Raw genomic sequence first — 15,190 nt, forward strand, 5'->3', positions numbered from 1 at the left:
GTGTTTGGAAAATGAACTGCCTCTCCACCACAGGAAAACAATCACCCATTTACATTCATGTAATGCTGGAGCTGTTCTCGATTTGTGCATTGTGGCTCACTAACCAGGGTGCCACAGCTAATGGGGGCAGCAAGAACATTTACAAGTAAGCCTTCTTTTGCCTGTTTGCATTATTCAGTCACTATCGAGCATCTATTTATTTATGTGCTAAACTAAAGTGTTACATTTTACATTGATATAGTAAAATTTTCCATGCTCAATGCGATCAGCAGCTAACCTAGCCTGCCATTGACTTTTTAAATTTACTTTTAATTGGTGCAGCCATCCCATATACCATACATACCACACATATGCTCTGTTTTTGCAAAATTATTGCTGCTGCAACTCAAATGTCACAGCTCTTACTTATACTACACTATCCTTCACTTATGTAAGGATATTCGAAACTTATACACAAGGATATACACAGTCATGTGAAAACAAATTGCTAAATATTCAGTTTCTTATTTTTTCCAGAAAACAAGTTGCTTTAAATAAATGTAAAGAACAAAATTATGTCTAAAAATGTTTTCTAACTCCAAAAAAAGTCAGGACACCCTACTCCCCAGTGGTTAGCCTCGTAGTCCAGTTTAAAGCGGTTCATTCCTGCTTCAGTTTTCGTTTTATTACAGATGGGCACACATTTCCTCCAGCAGACATTTTGGTACATGTCAGAATTCAAGGTGGATTCTGTGAGGGTGAGCTGGGCCAGTCCTGCTGCAGCAAATCATGACACTTCCAGCCTCACAGTTGGTATTAGGTTATTTTCCTGTAGTGTTGTATTTTGTTCTGGTGTCCAAATATACCGTTTTAGACTCCTCTAGGTCTGAAGAACATTATTTTTAGCAGTCCTGGTCTTGTCCACATTCACTAAAGGAAGTATTAGTTTACACCTTCCTCTCTTTCTTATTGTGCAAAAGAAGCAGTTGTTTCTTTGGACACTTCTGTCAACATCTTTCTGTCTGCTTATTGGAGGGGACCTACAGGGTTGCTCAGATCTGGCCATGCTTAATGATAACCACTTGTTGAGTATTTCAACTTTTAAACCCCTTCACATGCTTCAATTTTCTTTCTAAAGTTCTCAGACAGCTCTTTCAATCTCACTGGCTGCCAGTCTGAAGAACACCAATGTAAATGTCTGACTTTCAGACCCTCCTTCAAAATGTCTGTGTGATTTTTAGCCATTTTACATGCAAATAAATGTGGAGATGTCCAAAATCGGCATTTTGATAAATATAAAAGGCATTTTCTTTATTTTTTTACTGGAATTTCTTAATATTTTCCAATACACAGTAAGTCCAGCCTGCAGGAGGTTCTCCTAATTATTTCACTTTTTCATATCTACATTTTAATTGTACCCATATAAATATCCATTCATTACATGAATCACAAGTCTTGTGATTCATAGAATTGTTTTGCTAATTTCTATTAGAACCACCACCGAATATCTTGGTAAGTCCTATCTTTTTTTTTTTCTTATTAATCAAACTTTTATTTATATATAAAAACACTGTCGTGATTAATAATCTAACATTTCTACCTAGATGGAGATGGGAGGACCCTGATATTCCACTCACCAAGAGGCCACTTCTCAGCGGGGACTACGTATAAAATTAGACCGGTGTCAAGCTGAATATAAACCCCGGTTATTTTTAAAAAGGCGGCTGTTACTAAGACAATGTTGTCAACGAGTTCAATATACGGACTGCAGACCCACTCGTAATGCGCGGAAATCTGTCTAAAACCTTGTCACAAGGGGCCCCCACGCGATTCATGGAGCAAATCAAACTGAATGTTGGATTGTTTAAGCCAGCGGGGTCGTGTTACAAACACACACACGCCGAGGGGAAAAAAAAAAAAAGCAGGTTGGGTCTTGCGAACTTTTTAATGCCATCTCCGCCCCCGGTTTGAAGCGTCAGAGCACCAGCTCTCCTGGGGTTTTCTCCAGCGCACAGCCAGTCCTCACGCTCCTCCAAACTTTACGCACGGATGTTCTGCTGTGGAAGTTGTTCAAACCCGATTTCGATGCATTTCAGCGGAGCTGTGGTGTTTCAGAGAACTTTTCTATCTACCTGGAGCCGTCCCACGACCATTTAACTAGTTTTTTTTTTCCCCTTCATGTTCTTCGCTTTATTTATTCTTTTTATTCTGGTGGACAAATGCTGTACATTTTGGAGGAATAATAATAATAATATATATATATTTTTAAAATGTTTGGTTCCTTATTGAAGTGCCTGGTCTTGGCGCTCCTTGTCAGCGTGCACAGACTCTTGGCAGACTCCTTGGTACTCCCCCGGTTTGAGGAGGTAGATGAGCCCAGTGACAGTGCCTCAACGCTGGCCTTTGTGTTCGATGTTACCGGCTCGATGTACGACGATCTGAAGCAGGTGATTGAAGGGGCCTCACGGATCCTGGAAAAGACCCTCAGCCGGAGGACCAGACCCATCAAAAACTTTGTCCTGGTCCCTTTCCACGACCCAGGTACGGTCCAATCAGACACAAATCGGTTCCAGAAAGCTGCAAAGACTTCACATGTTTATTCCAATTTCCTAACTAGCAAGCCTTGCAAAAAGTATTACTTTTTAAGGTTCTGTCATGCTACAGCCAAGAACTTCAGTGTATTTTTATTCTGATTTTATGTGACAGATAATTTGAATTTAAAGCGCAATTATGTCTTCTTTCACCTGAGCCTTTACATCACAACCTGTGACGTAGCCTATTCAAATTAAGCATCCTAAGAAAATATGTTCTTGAGCCACATTTTTGCAGATTTACTTGTTGCCCCTGCCAGCCGGCTTTGCACATCTAGAAAGTGAAACTTCTGCACAACTTAAGCTCAGACAGATTAGATGGAAAGCACATGTGAGCATGAATTTTCAATCCCACAGATTCTTAACTAGATGTCTGGACCTTCGCTGGGTAATTCCAACACATAAATATGGTTTGATCTGAGCCGTTTCATTGTGGCTCCATCTGCGTGTTTAGAGTCATCGTCTTAGAACGTGAACTTCTGCCCCTGTTTTAAATCTTTTGCAGCATCTGAGAGATTTTTCTACATGTAGCTGCATCTTCTCATCAGCTTCAAAGAGTTTTGGCTCCCCCATAGGATGATGCTGCCACCACTCTGCCTCAGGAAGGCGATTGCATCCACAAAGCCACACTATGTGTGAACGCAGGCCAAAAAAGTTACATTTTGTTCTCTTTTTCCTGCATTTTCATTGTGTGCCTTGCGTGGCTTGTGGCAAAGTTCATACATTCGGTTTTATGCATCTTTTCTTGGGGAACAACTTGCGGCTATTGTATCGACAGATTCTCACACCTGAGCCAAAGTTATCTGCTGCTCCTCCAGACTCACCTTGCACCCTCTCGGCTGTTTGTGTTGGTTGATTCTTTTTATTTCCATGTGGGTGGATTGAACAGATATTTTTATCGCTGAACTGTCTGATGGTTGCTCAGACAGTTCAGCTGCATCCTCAAACATCCTTTCTTGAGGATGCTGTTTACTAAGCATCCTCAAGCCAGTTGATTATAGTTGATTGTATTAGAGTTAAAGGAGGCTAAATCTAAATACTTGAAACACTTTTCAGATATTTATTTGCAAAGAACTTTATATGTTTGCACCACTTTGTGCTAGTATGTCAAAGGGGTGTCAAACTCATTTCCATTTTAAGTCACATCAAGTTTATCAATGCCCTTAAAAGGCCGGTTGTGGCTGAATGCATTAATGAAACTACCTATTAAATGGTTAAAATATTAACTTTGTCATTGAGTATTTTTAAAAATGTAATAATATTGAACATCTTCAATGTTCAATTGTATACTGCCGAATTGATGTAGTTTGGCACTATATAAATAAGATGACTAATTTGACAGATAAAGCAATATTGAGGCACAGAGCTCTTATTTTGAAGTTCTGTCTATGTGGCTCTCTAGAGCCTTGAGGGCCAAGCAAATAGCTATGGCAGACCAGATTTGACCCGCGGGCGTTGAGTTTGACATAAAATCCCAATAAAATATATTGAAGTTTATGGCTATAATGGGTCAAAAAGTAGAAAAGTTTAACAGACACAAATACTTTGAAAGTCACAATGTAGTCCGTTTTGGCTCAAATTCTTCTACCGCTATGCCAGTCAACTGAACATGGTAGTATACCTTAAATTTCCTCGTATTGAGCTGTTGCAGTATTGCATATTTAAATGGAAAGCTTCACACATGAAAAGTGTGAACTTTGTAGAGCAGCCTATATATTCAGAAGCAGGCAGCACATTAAAACCCAAACAAGCCAGGCGTGGAGATGGAAAGCCGGAGTTCTGTAGAGTAACAGGTAAGCGTCTTTCCCCACCAGCATCTGTCCTCTTCTTGGAAAAACTTCAGCTTGAAAATAAGAGTCCTCCAGTGGTGTTTGTGCTCTGATGAGAAGCATATGCCGGCTGCTTGTGTGTAATTACCCCAGTCGTCCCCCCCCAACCCCCCTTCTTCTAAGCACACAAACATACATACACACACTTGCTAACCCCCAGTTACCCCCCTCCACACCCCAGTCTCCGGAAAACCCTCTCAGCTCTTGCTCCCCCTGCCCCCGGTTTAGCCAGCCTTGGGGAGAGCACGTGGGGGTGGTGGGGACTAACACCACACATGCTGTCTGTGTTTAATGTGCCCTGCCCTCGGGGACCTTGTAAACCTCCAAGATTGCAAAGAAGCGGCAGCGGCTGACAAACAAAGAGTCGTGACAGTGCTGTCAGTGTTTTACAGGCATCGACAAGGAAGGGGAGGAGGAGGAGGAGGAGGAGGAAGAGTAAGGCAACTTGAAAGGCAGCAATACTGGGGAAAAAAAAAAGATTGTGATCGAGTATGAAATATCATCAGCCTGACACACGTTTGCAAGCTCTGTTTTTCATGTCAGAGTGGTTCTTTTTGATAGTTGGAATAACAATCGCAAGGCAGAACTCACCAGGCTCCACCCTACCTGACGGGGGTCTTCTTTGTCAGAGCGGCAGCAGCAGTGTTCAATAGGAAGAACAATGCCTTCATTGTGTCATTGCTGATGTTTATTGCTTCACTGACTGACTGCAGAGACTGTCAAAGTGAGCACCAGGCTGTAACTGGCTTTTATCCATCATCTTGCATCTGCCGCTCCTCCAGACCTTTGGGAAGTCGCTCGGATGAAAATGCTGACGGCGGCAGAAAGTGACTGCTCCGTCTTTGTCCATGAGGCTTTGGTCAGATGTCAGTTATTTGTTTAAGAAAAAAGAATGAATAAATTTATTAATTCTGTTAGCGCATCAACCCTCTGCTGTGCCCAGTGTACAAATTAGATCCATGCCGAGCACAACAGGCTTCATCATTTGGGTCCTTATTAATTAGGCTGCTGGTTATCTGATTTTGTCAATGTTCTTAGCAGCTGAGCTAAATAAAGCGGAGTTAATCTTTATTATCACTGCAACATGAACATGCAAAGAGGTAAAACTGGAATCTGCTGAGAGGGGACAACTAAATATTTTCTTCTGGTGGCGTTATGACGAACGTTCTGCAACCAGAAGATATTGAGATGACTTTATCTTGAGTGTTCCTTGTCGTCAAAGATAAAGGTAAATCTCCTCTCGATGACCTTTTTCACCTCTGCAGATATCGGCCCTGTGTCCATCACCACTGACCCGAAGAAGTTCCAGCAGGATCTGCAAGAGTTGTTTGTCCAGGTGCGAAAGAAAACACACAAAGCAGTTATCTCGGAGTGCTAATTCATTTAGCTCTTCTATACCAACCACATAAAACAATCAGCTGATTATGGTAAATTCTTTAACAAAGAGTAACATCAGCAAAAATTGCAGATAAGATCAACAATATTTATTTATTCCAACAAGAGGAAATGCTGCTATGTTCATTGGTATTATGTTTATGACGTGTAGGCGTTACAAGATCTGACACGTTCATCCTGAATGTCGGCAACAAAAGTCGGATTCTGACATTATCCTTCACGCACAACATGAGTAAATGTGCTTTTGTCAAACAGGGTGGAGGCGACTGCCCTGAGATGAGCATAGGAGCTATAAAGAAGGCCTTGGAGGTTTCTCTGCCAGGATCCTTCATCTATGTTTTCACTGATGCCCGGGCCAAAGACTTCCGCCTGAAAAGAGACGTTCTGCGACTGGTGCAGCTCCGTCAATCACAGGTACTAAGACTGAAAATTTGTGCCGCAATGTGCAGATTTAGAAGAGACTTGTGTGTATTTAAAAAAATAAAGATCTGGGTAATAGGCGTACACGAAGTAGCAAAAAGGTACATGTGGTTTGGTTTTCTTTTTCTTTCAAATGAAAACTTGAAACATGTGAGTCAAAACGTTCTTTTGATGGCTGTTTCTGCCAGCTTTTCATATCTCTAGAGACAGAAACTTTATCCCATTCAGATCGGACAGAGAAATGTCTTGTGTTCAATAAGTTCTGGCACAGATTCTCTGTTGGACTTCAGCCTGGACTTTGACTCGGTCATTCTAACCTTGAATTTATCTAAATCTTGGCTGAGATCATTTTTCTCATTAACTTCAAAAAGCTTCACTGTCCCTGAAAAAGAAACTCGTCAGAAATCACGTCACACCTTTCAGGTTTTATTTACTTACATTTTAAAGGCTTATGTTTTTTTTTTCCAGCCATTTCAGTTATCCGTTACTCTATCTTTTTTGATCCACCACTTAAAAAAAAACAAATAAAAAAAACCCTTCCTGACTCTTCTGACTCTTTGTGTCCTCAGGTTGTATTTGTGTTGACCGGAGATTGCGGGGACCGCTCTCAGCCCGGTTACAGGGCGTACGAGGAGATCGCCGCCACCTCCTCAGGACAAATCTTTCACCTGGACAAGCAGCAGGTGAACGAGGTAAGACCGTAACAGAACGGACTCAAGCATCTAATTTTTTATGTAAATGAATGCGTTGAAGCAACATTGAAGATCAGGCACTCTGCAACATTTTGTTCATCTTTATTCTATTCGTCTATTCGACATGCAGTCGTGTGCAATGATGTAGCATTACATTCCTGGATCGGCTCATTAAAATAAGGACTTCATAAACAGAAATTGCCATCAGTGACTCATTTATGTTTAACTGATATCTCAATATTCAGCAGCAACTCTCTTAGTCTCTGTCTATAGAGCTGTCTAGCTATAGATTTGTTCTCCACAAAAGAAGTGAAGAGTAGAAGGTTACCGAGCAATGTCAGGTAGCTGTGCCCTTCATGCCTTATGTAATCGCAAAGTGACAGTTACCATGAAAGGTAGGGTCAGGCTGAGGTCTGTCTGTCCATTTTAGATTAGAAAGACTTTTAAGAGTATTGGTGCGCTGATTTAATGGGGATATATTGCAGCAGAGAGCTGTCCAGTGGTTATATGAAACACAGGGGGTGAATGGAAGTGGTTGAAAGAAAAAATCAGTCTGTTTTTTTCCTCAGAGTTTGAGAATAGTGGAGTAATGCAGGTGTAAAAATGTTAATCAGAGGACACTGTCTGTGACCCCATTCATTTTCTGTCACTTAGTTGGTTTTATAAAGACTCTTCAAGCTGCGTGGTGTTTGTAGGGGAAGTCAGAATACTGACATGTATAATCTCTTTTTAATTAGCTCAGACATAGAGGGAAAAAAAATTGCTTTTACTGCAGCTAATTATTGAGGGAAAACATGCTGGGGGAAGGTTTGGAGAGATCATGCTGTTAATCATAGCTAAATCTCTGGAAAAGGTAACGCTGCTCCCGCCGTCATCTCGGTGTTGTCCGCATGAGATCACACATCCATTCAACACGTTCCAATTAGAATGACTTGTTCTGCCAAGAAAACAGCCTATCTTCTGTTTGCAGCAGACAGTGGTGCTCTGCAGTTCCAGGTGACATGTCGTCATCCACTTATGGTTGTCATCTTCTGTTTTAGGGAAGCGTGGCTCCATATGTGTACATATCCACTTTAATTATATTTTGTGCATAAAACTAACAAACAGAGGAATGTTCAGAAGTGATGCATGTACTGCCTCAAGCTGCTTAGGAATATTTCCTGTAGCCCATTTTGGTGTTAATAAAAAAAAAGGCAATAAAACTAGTTCATTTTTGTTAGCTTTATTGTGAACCCATAAAAAAACGGAAACCTGATATTCTTGCTTGCATTTTTCTTTTTTTTTGTTGTTGCTGAATGAAATGTGTCAGCTTATATGTAATGCAACCATGCCATATGGTATTTACACGGCTATTCATAGCTGCATAAATTTTCACCAGGGTTGTCCAAGCTTTCCATGCTGTTTTATTTACTTGCCAGTCTGGAAAAGAGCAGCAGCAGCAGCGGCAGAACAGGCACAGAGCCTATCAGACTGCTACGGCAGCAATTTCATTCAGTCTAATCAAACGATATTAAAACTTCCTGTTCATACGATACGGCTGAGGGATTCTTTTATATCGGAAGGAGCTTGTAACAGAAGCCACCCCCGACCCTCCCTGTTCTCTGGGGCCAAAGACAACTGGGGCTCGCTTCCCAGTCAGACGTAAAAGAAGCCAGAGTTTCCTCTGTAAGAGACACTGGTATCCTGCATGTCAACACAGGAGATGGCTGGGTAGCACTGTGCTGGAGCCAGAGGTTCTGGATACTGGTGGCCCACTGAACCTGTGAACTCTCCAGTGTTTGTGTGTGTGTGTGTGCGCGTGTGCGTGTGTGTGTGTGCGTGTACGTGCGCGTGTAGGTCTGTTTCCTGTCAGCTCCTGCTTGTACATATAGCATACATTCGCCTGCGTGTGGGGCAGCTCGTTTCATTATCGCACCATAATCCTGCCAGCTGTTTAAAGAGAGCCTGAATGTGATTTTTTTGTGTGTGTGATGGGAGTATTAGGAGGGTTGGTCCAGTCTCAGTCCAACACCCCACCTCCAGACGGCTAACTTTCGACTGCTGCAAGTATTCAAGCAGATCTTCGGTGTACGGTTACACGCTTGCGCGTGCTTGTTTTATTTTCTTGAATCCGTTTCGATTACACTTCTTGTGTGGCACGCATTTTTAGAAAATGTTGCAAATCTTTTAATCCCTAAAAACCTCAAAAGCGCTAACGCTCTGACCAAAACATTCTCCCTTAATAACAGTTTAATAATGTGCACACAAATGACAGATACAGGGTCCTTTATTTTCTGTGTGCAGAGAGGAAGAGCACTTATGTTACGCTCTAATCCCAGGATACGCTCTGTAATGGTTTTGCTCGTTCCAACGCAGCTGCTTAGTGGCATCGACTCGGTGTCCTCACACTGCAGCTCCCTCTACTCTCTATATAACACAGCCTTTACGTTTGACTGGTCGGGATCTGAGAGAGAATGTGCATACAGGGAGGAAGAGCTCATGTTGCTATGATGGAGTGTGAAATGTACATTTTATAATAATCTTTAAAATTCTGTTTATACACGAGGGCTTGACTTTTAGCTGATTATTTGCGTGCTTCCAGGTAACTAAAACTGAACATTTCAACACATTTTATTTAGATTTTATGTAATAGTCAACAGAAACTAGCACATAATTTTAAGGAAAAGAAAAGCATTACGTGGTTTTCATGTGTCTTTACAAATACATCTCTGCAAAGCGCGTTATCCATATCTATTTAACCCCTGTCAGTCTGAAGCCACTAAACTGAATCTTACCTAAGTGAAGAATCCAGATAACTTAATTAAGAAAACCAAAGAATACAGCAGACATGTCAGAGAATGTTCTGGAGACGCCGAAAGCAGGGTTAGATGATTTAAAAAAATTCAAAACTTCTCATGGAGTAACTTATTAAGACACAGGGAACCACACAAACTCATAGATGCTTGGTAACTCGGGGGGAGCTGCAGAGATCCACAGCTGGAATAGAATAATCTGTTAACAGTACAAACAAACAAACAAAAAAAAGATGTAGACTCTTCAAATCTTGACTGAGTGGAAGGAAACTACAAATACATATTTAAACACAAGGAAATATCGATCAGCATTAAAATAGCCAATCAAGTGGTCGGATTTGTTTTCCATTAAGACGATTTAGTTGACGGGTTTGTTTTTCCGAGGAGAAAGGTGTGCATATTTGCATGTACTGTTGCCCTTCTGGTTTCCTCATCATGTGGATTCGGTAGTGAGTCAAGGGGGTGGTAATGGTTCTCATGCATAAAATGAAATGTAGGCAACATCCACTCTTAAGTCTGAGCTGCCTCTCTCTAGCGGTCTCTGTGTGTCGAGGCCCCCGCCGAGAAAGGAGCAGGGGCTCCATCTGGTGCGGCCCACTCTTATTTGTAGCGGGACATTTCACAGCAAATGTCTGCGGTTGCGGTGTTTAAACCTGGGTAAAGACTAAACTGACCCCTGCCCACCGGGACGTCTGGAGTCAGGCTTCCTAACCGCAGCGTGAATACATATTTTTTTCTCATACGTGGATGAGTCAGGGGGGATGGTGGGGATAATCCAGCTTGTGCTTGCCTCTCCTTCCCTGATTCATCTGTTGAGCTGCTTCGACTAACAGAGGGGAGTCCTTCCTGTAGGCCCGCTCATCTGAGACTCGCGGGATGAGGTTACGCAGGACGTGTGATCTTTCGCCTTCCCGGCGTTTGAGACGGGGAGAGGCCTAACCCTAACCCCTTCGCTTCCTTTTGTCCGAGCCCTGAGCGGATTCAAACCGACTCCTCCCTTTGGTCTTGACTTGAACCAGGAGCGGTCGCCGTCTGTCCGTCCCGAGGCAGATGTAGGACATCTTGGTTTGCAGTTTCCTGTTCTGCTGGTGATGACTGCACATGTGGCAGTCATTACAGCTGTTTCCAGTTTTCAAAGAGAGACCAGCTGCTGTCAGTACTCAATTGAAACGACATAGGGGGGGGGTGGGGTGGTGGGGAAGGAAGTAGAGATTTGATGATTGCGTTTTAAAAATTTGCTCTAATCTTCTGTTGGTTTTAAACTTCCTAAAAGATATTTCTGGAAATAACGTGTCACGGCCCGGCTTTGGACATAAAAACATGCCTGCAAGGTTAAAATAAACACTAGACGTCAGTTGCTTGTTAAGCTTTCAGAAGATGGAAGAGTTTTGGTCTGTTGTGGCCAATGAAAGGAGACACTGGGAAATATCTCTGGCTTCTGTTTCCATTTCTGGGGAAAACGGGAAGAAAACTGGGAAAATGTGGGAATCAATATCATCACAATTACTACACATAGAGAGTAAAACAGCTGTCAAAACTGAAAGTCTATAATGACAGAAGCGTCTCCTGAGAGCTTCTGAGTGACTTGATATTCTGAGTAATTACTGCTTTTACAATTAGGTACAATCAACCTGTCTGTGGTTATTTCAGTTTTTGGATAACTTTCACTCTGTGCATTGGGATGACCAAGTGAGCCGAGTGTGTCACCACCTGACCGAACCTTTCCCTTTAAATTTAATGGATTCCCTAGAAAAGTGGGGGAAAAAAAGTGGGTTACAGTCAGCGACCTCTGTTTCTATTATCTTTAGTCGGGTTGTTCCGAGAAAAAAAAAAATCAGTTCAATATGCACGTTTGGTTCTAAAACACAGCCAGCGCTGCCACCCCCAGATCCAGCGATGCTTTTCCGTTTCGAGCAGGAAGCTGTGATTCATTAGAGCCGGAGAAAGACTACTGTCTGAAATACTTCCACTGTGAGAGACGCTCTTCTGGGAATATGTGCTTGAGAGTGCAGAAAACTGTATGTTATCAGTTTGACAGCTGAGACGTTTCACTTGTCCTTTGTTTAGGCAAAAACCTCTCTCTGGAATACTTTAGCGATGAAAGCAAAGTCTAAAGACAAAGAGCAGAGAAGGGAAGGCGTGCCAGGAAAAGTCCTTCCGGTTCCTGTGCTGTGTATTTTAAGTTAAGAAGGGAGACCTCTGGTTAGCCGGATGACGAAAACGTCTCTTTGCACATAAGTTTTTTTCTGTTGTTGTTTTTGGTAGTAAAATTCTGTTTTTCCTCTCCTGTCAGGTCTTAAAGTGGGTAGAAGAGACGGTTCAGGCCATGAAAGTTCACCTGCTGTCCTCTAACCACGACAGTGCCCAGGAAAACAAGTGGGAAGTGCCCTTTGACCCCAGTCTCAGGGAGGTCACCGTCTCACTCAGCGGACCGGCGCCACAAATCGAGCTCAGCGACCCCTATGGTTATTACGCAGTTTGCTTTTTCCCATCTTTTCTTGTACATTCACAGAATTATGAGTGACTCTTAAAATTCGAACACACATTTTACTGTGGTTTGCACAGGTATCAACATTTTACACATTTTCTTTCTTTCCTTATAGCTACAAATTTCATGTATTTTTAGCAAGAGTCATTGTGGTAGAGCAATACAAAACGGACAAGTCAGTGAACAATACCATAAACTCTCAAAAACGCCTGTGATGATAAAACATTTTATTGGACAATGAATTGCCCCAGAAATGATTGCGATGAATGATAATATTTTTTAAGACCATTTTCAATTAATATTGACAATGGCATAAAAATGCAACGTTGCTCTCTGAGGCTCAAAAGTTTCATTTTGTAAAGAAAACTTAGCTAGAAGAAAATAATAAATAAAACAGAAATAAAAACAACCCACAAGCGAAACCATGAATTACGTGGATTACGAAGTCTATGTAAACAAAATTGCCCTTCAAAAAATATTGATAATCAGAATGATTATCAATATAACATACTAAATTAATAATTTAGTATGTTATTAATTGATTGACTGTTTATTCCGCATGTCTTTCTCTCAGCGTCTCTCAGAGGACTGTTCAATCCATCGTCCGAAAATGAAACGACCCTCTCAATACTTGTTCATTTCTTCACCTGCACACCAGGAAAGGGAATCAATAATCAGAAATCAGCCAAAAAAAGCAATGGTCACTCTCTAGGGGAGTTGCAAAGATCCACATCTAAAGCTGAGAGAGGGAAACATTAGATGTGCATTCCACAAAAATATCTTTTATTAAAGCGTGGGAAGAGGACACCATTGTTGAAGTAAGCCAGAAGAAGCCCAGTTTGTAGTTTGCCTCAAGCCAAGTAGGGAACACAGCATACTTTTGGAAGAAGATCCTCTTGTCAGATGAGCTTAAACCTGCCAGCTACGTTTGGCAGGAAGCTAACCCCGTCCATCTTCATGATGACACACAGTGGGGGCAGCTTCATGTGGCAGGGAGGCTATTGTTCTGTATGTCAGGGAAGCTGAACAGAGTTGATGATTAGATCTCTGGAGCCTGAATATTGCAGTTCAGCGATGGTCTCCGTCTAATCTGGCAGAGCTGGAGATAATTTGGTAAGAAGACTGGGGTACAAAAAATCTCTAGATGGCCAAAACTGGTAGAGACATTCTCGAAAGATTCTTAGGCCCAAAATTTGGGTCCTTCAAACTCCTGACTAAGGAGAGGTGAATACAATGAATGCCATATTTTTCTGATTGAAAAACAGTGTAAAATGGTAAAATATATTTTTTGTAATGTGCCTTGTAAAAGTCTTTCACAAGGCACCTTTACCTTGAATAATCTCTGTTTTCGCTTCTTTCCCCAAGGTCAAGTCGTCGGTGCTGAGCAGGGCCTTAAGGAACTGCTGAATATTCCCAACTCGGCTCGTGTCATCAACCTGAAGTTTCCGAGACCCGGATTCTGGAAACTCAAGGTACTTTGTCTTGAGAAAAGTGGATACAAAATGTGTTCTTTGGTTTCTTCGACAGTTGGCCAATTAAACTCTGCTATGTTACTTTTTAAAGGTTAGCTGCAGTGGGCGCCATACTCTGAGGGTCACCGGGGTCAGCAGTCTAGATTTCCGGGCCGGCTTTTCGACTTTGCCTGTCTCAGAGTTCAACCACACCAGAGAGAGACCAATCAAAGGTGCTGACAGGCTTCTATTAGCATTTAAATTTTTATGAAAAAGAGAAAGTGTGTTGAAGATAATTGACACTTGATATTTCCGTCCCCCCTTCCCCACCCAGGACTCCCAGCCCATGTCATGCTAAAATGTACCGGCCTGAAGCCACCGGGTTACCTGAGCCAGGTGGAGCTCATGTCTGCCTCGGGACGCTCCTTACGCACCATCCCCTTATCTCTGCCCTCTGATCTCGGCCAACAAGGGTTGTGGACTCTCCCGGAGTTCCGCACCCCACCGCAGAGCTTCTTCATCAAGGCAACGGGCAATGACGAATCCGGCTTCCGCTTCCAGAGACTGTCGAGTGTTTCCTACACCCACATCATTCCAGGCAAGGCTACAACCAGCAATCCTCGTGGAAATATTTCACCAAAGTCAACACCTCGTCCATCTGCCCCATGACCTTTTAACCTTTTGTTTCCTCCTTCCTGTAGATCCCCCAGCTGTGAGAATGCCTAATGCGGTAAGGGGCTTTTACATGCAGCCTGCCACCATTGGCTGCTCTGTGCAGAGTGACATTCCCTACAGGCTGAGATTCACCAGAAGTGGGATCACACTGGGAGAGGAGAAGCATTTCCAGTGAGTCCCCCCCTCCTCCTCCTCCTCCTCCTCCTCGTTGTTTTCCTAATGCTCTTCCTCAGAGTTTGGTCTAACTTCCAGTCAGGTTCCTTTAGACGCGGCGCCTTCAAGCATGCATGACCCCTTTCATCGCTAATTAAGTTGCTCCCTACTCTCCCCAGTGAACACGGCTGCAAGGCATTAGTATTGCCTGACTCTTGCATTTTATTGGCTCATCTGTCAAGAATCAAGCTACACAGCCCATTTTTTTGTGTTTTTGGAGAACATAGTCAATTGTGTCATCATAAAAAAATGAAAGCTTCTATTTTTTTGTTGTCTGTTGATAATCTGCATTAAATTACATTTATAAAGTATGACTGAATTTTGGTGAAACTATATCTGGATTATCCACAGATGAGAGCCTGCGGCTTAAACCCTAGTTTCACTCTCCACAGACTCAGACTTCACCTTCATGGTCAGTTTTTATCTCATGCAATCAAACGTAAGCCAGTAAATGTAAATCATTTGAGTACATGATTCATGCTTCCAGCTAAGTTACAGAGGTGTAGACAAATCGAATGGTGTAGTACATATGTAGTTCTATGTGATATCTGTGTAAAATAATAAACCGCAGTTTCCAAGATTTCTGTTTTTCTTTTTTTTACTTTTTTTTTTGAGTGGTTTGAGAGCATTTTTTAATATGAAGCCAGTGGGAAACAAACAAAAAT

The 15,190-nt window shown here is 42.2% G+C and overlaps 1 protein-coding gene across 1 annotated transcript in view; it reads left to right on the top strand.

The window, feature by feature from the left end:
• The first annotated feature begins 104 nt into the window (after window positions 1-104).
• hmcn2 (hemicentin 2) overlaps window positions 105-15,190 on the top strand; it is a 61,695-nt gene continuing 46,609 nt past the window's right edge. Inside the window, exons 1-9 of the mRNA XM_008419228.3 lie at window positions 105-2,520; window positions 5,665-5,735; window positions 6,050-6,208; window positions 6,784-6,906; window positions 11,992-12,163; window positions 13,552-13,658; window positions 13,750-13,870; window positions 13,972-14,235; window positions 14,339-14,483. Of these exons, the coding sequence (XP_008417450.2) occupies window positions 2,250-2,520; window positions 5,665-5,735; window positions 6,050-6,208; window positions 6,784-6,906; window positions 11,992-12,163; window positions 13,552-13,658; window positions 13,750-13,870; window positions 13,972-14,235; window positions 14,339-14,483 (1,433 nt within the window). The 5' untranslated portion in view covers window positions 105-2,249. The remainder of the gene's footprint in view (window positions 2,521-5,664; window positions 5,736-6,049; window positions 6,209-6,783; window positions 6,907-11,991; window positions 12,164-13,551; window positions 13,659-13,749; window positions 13,871-13,971; window positions 14,236-14,338; window positions 14,484-15,190) is intronic.

The sequence above is a fragment of the Poecilia reticulata genome, chromosome 9, assembly GCF_904066995.2.
Source record: "Poecilia reticulata chromosome 9, P_reticulata-male-v2, whole genome shotgun sequence".
NCBI lineage: Eukaryota > Metazoa > Chordata > Actinopteri > Cyprinodontiformes > Poeciliidae > Poecilia > Poecilia reticulata.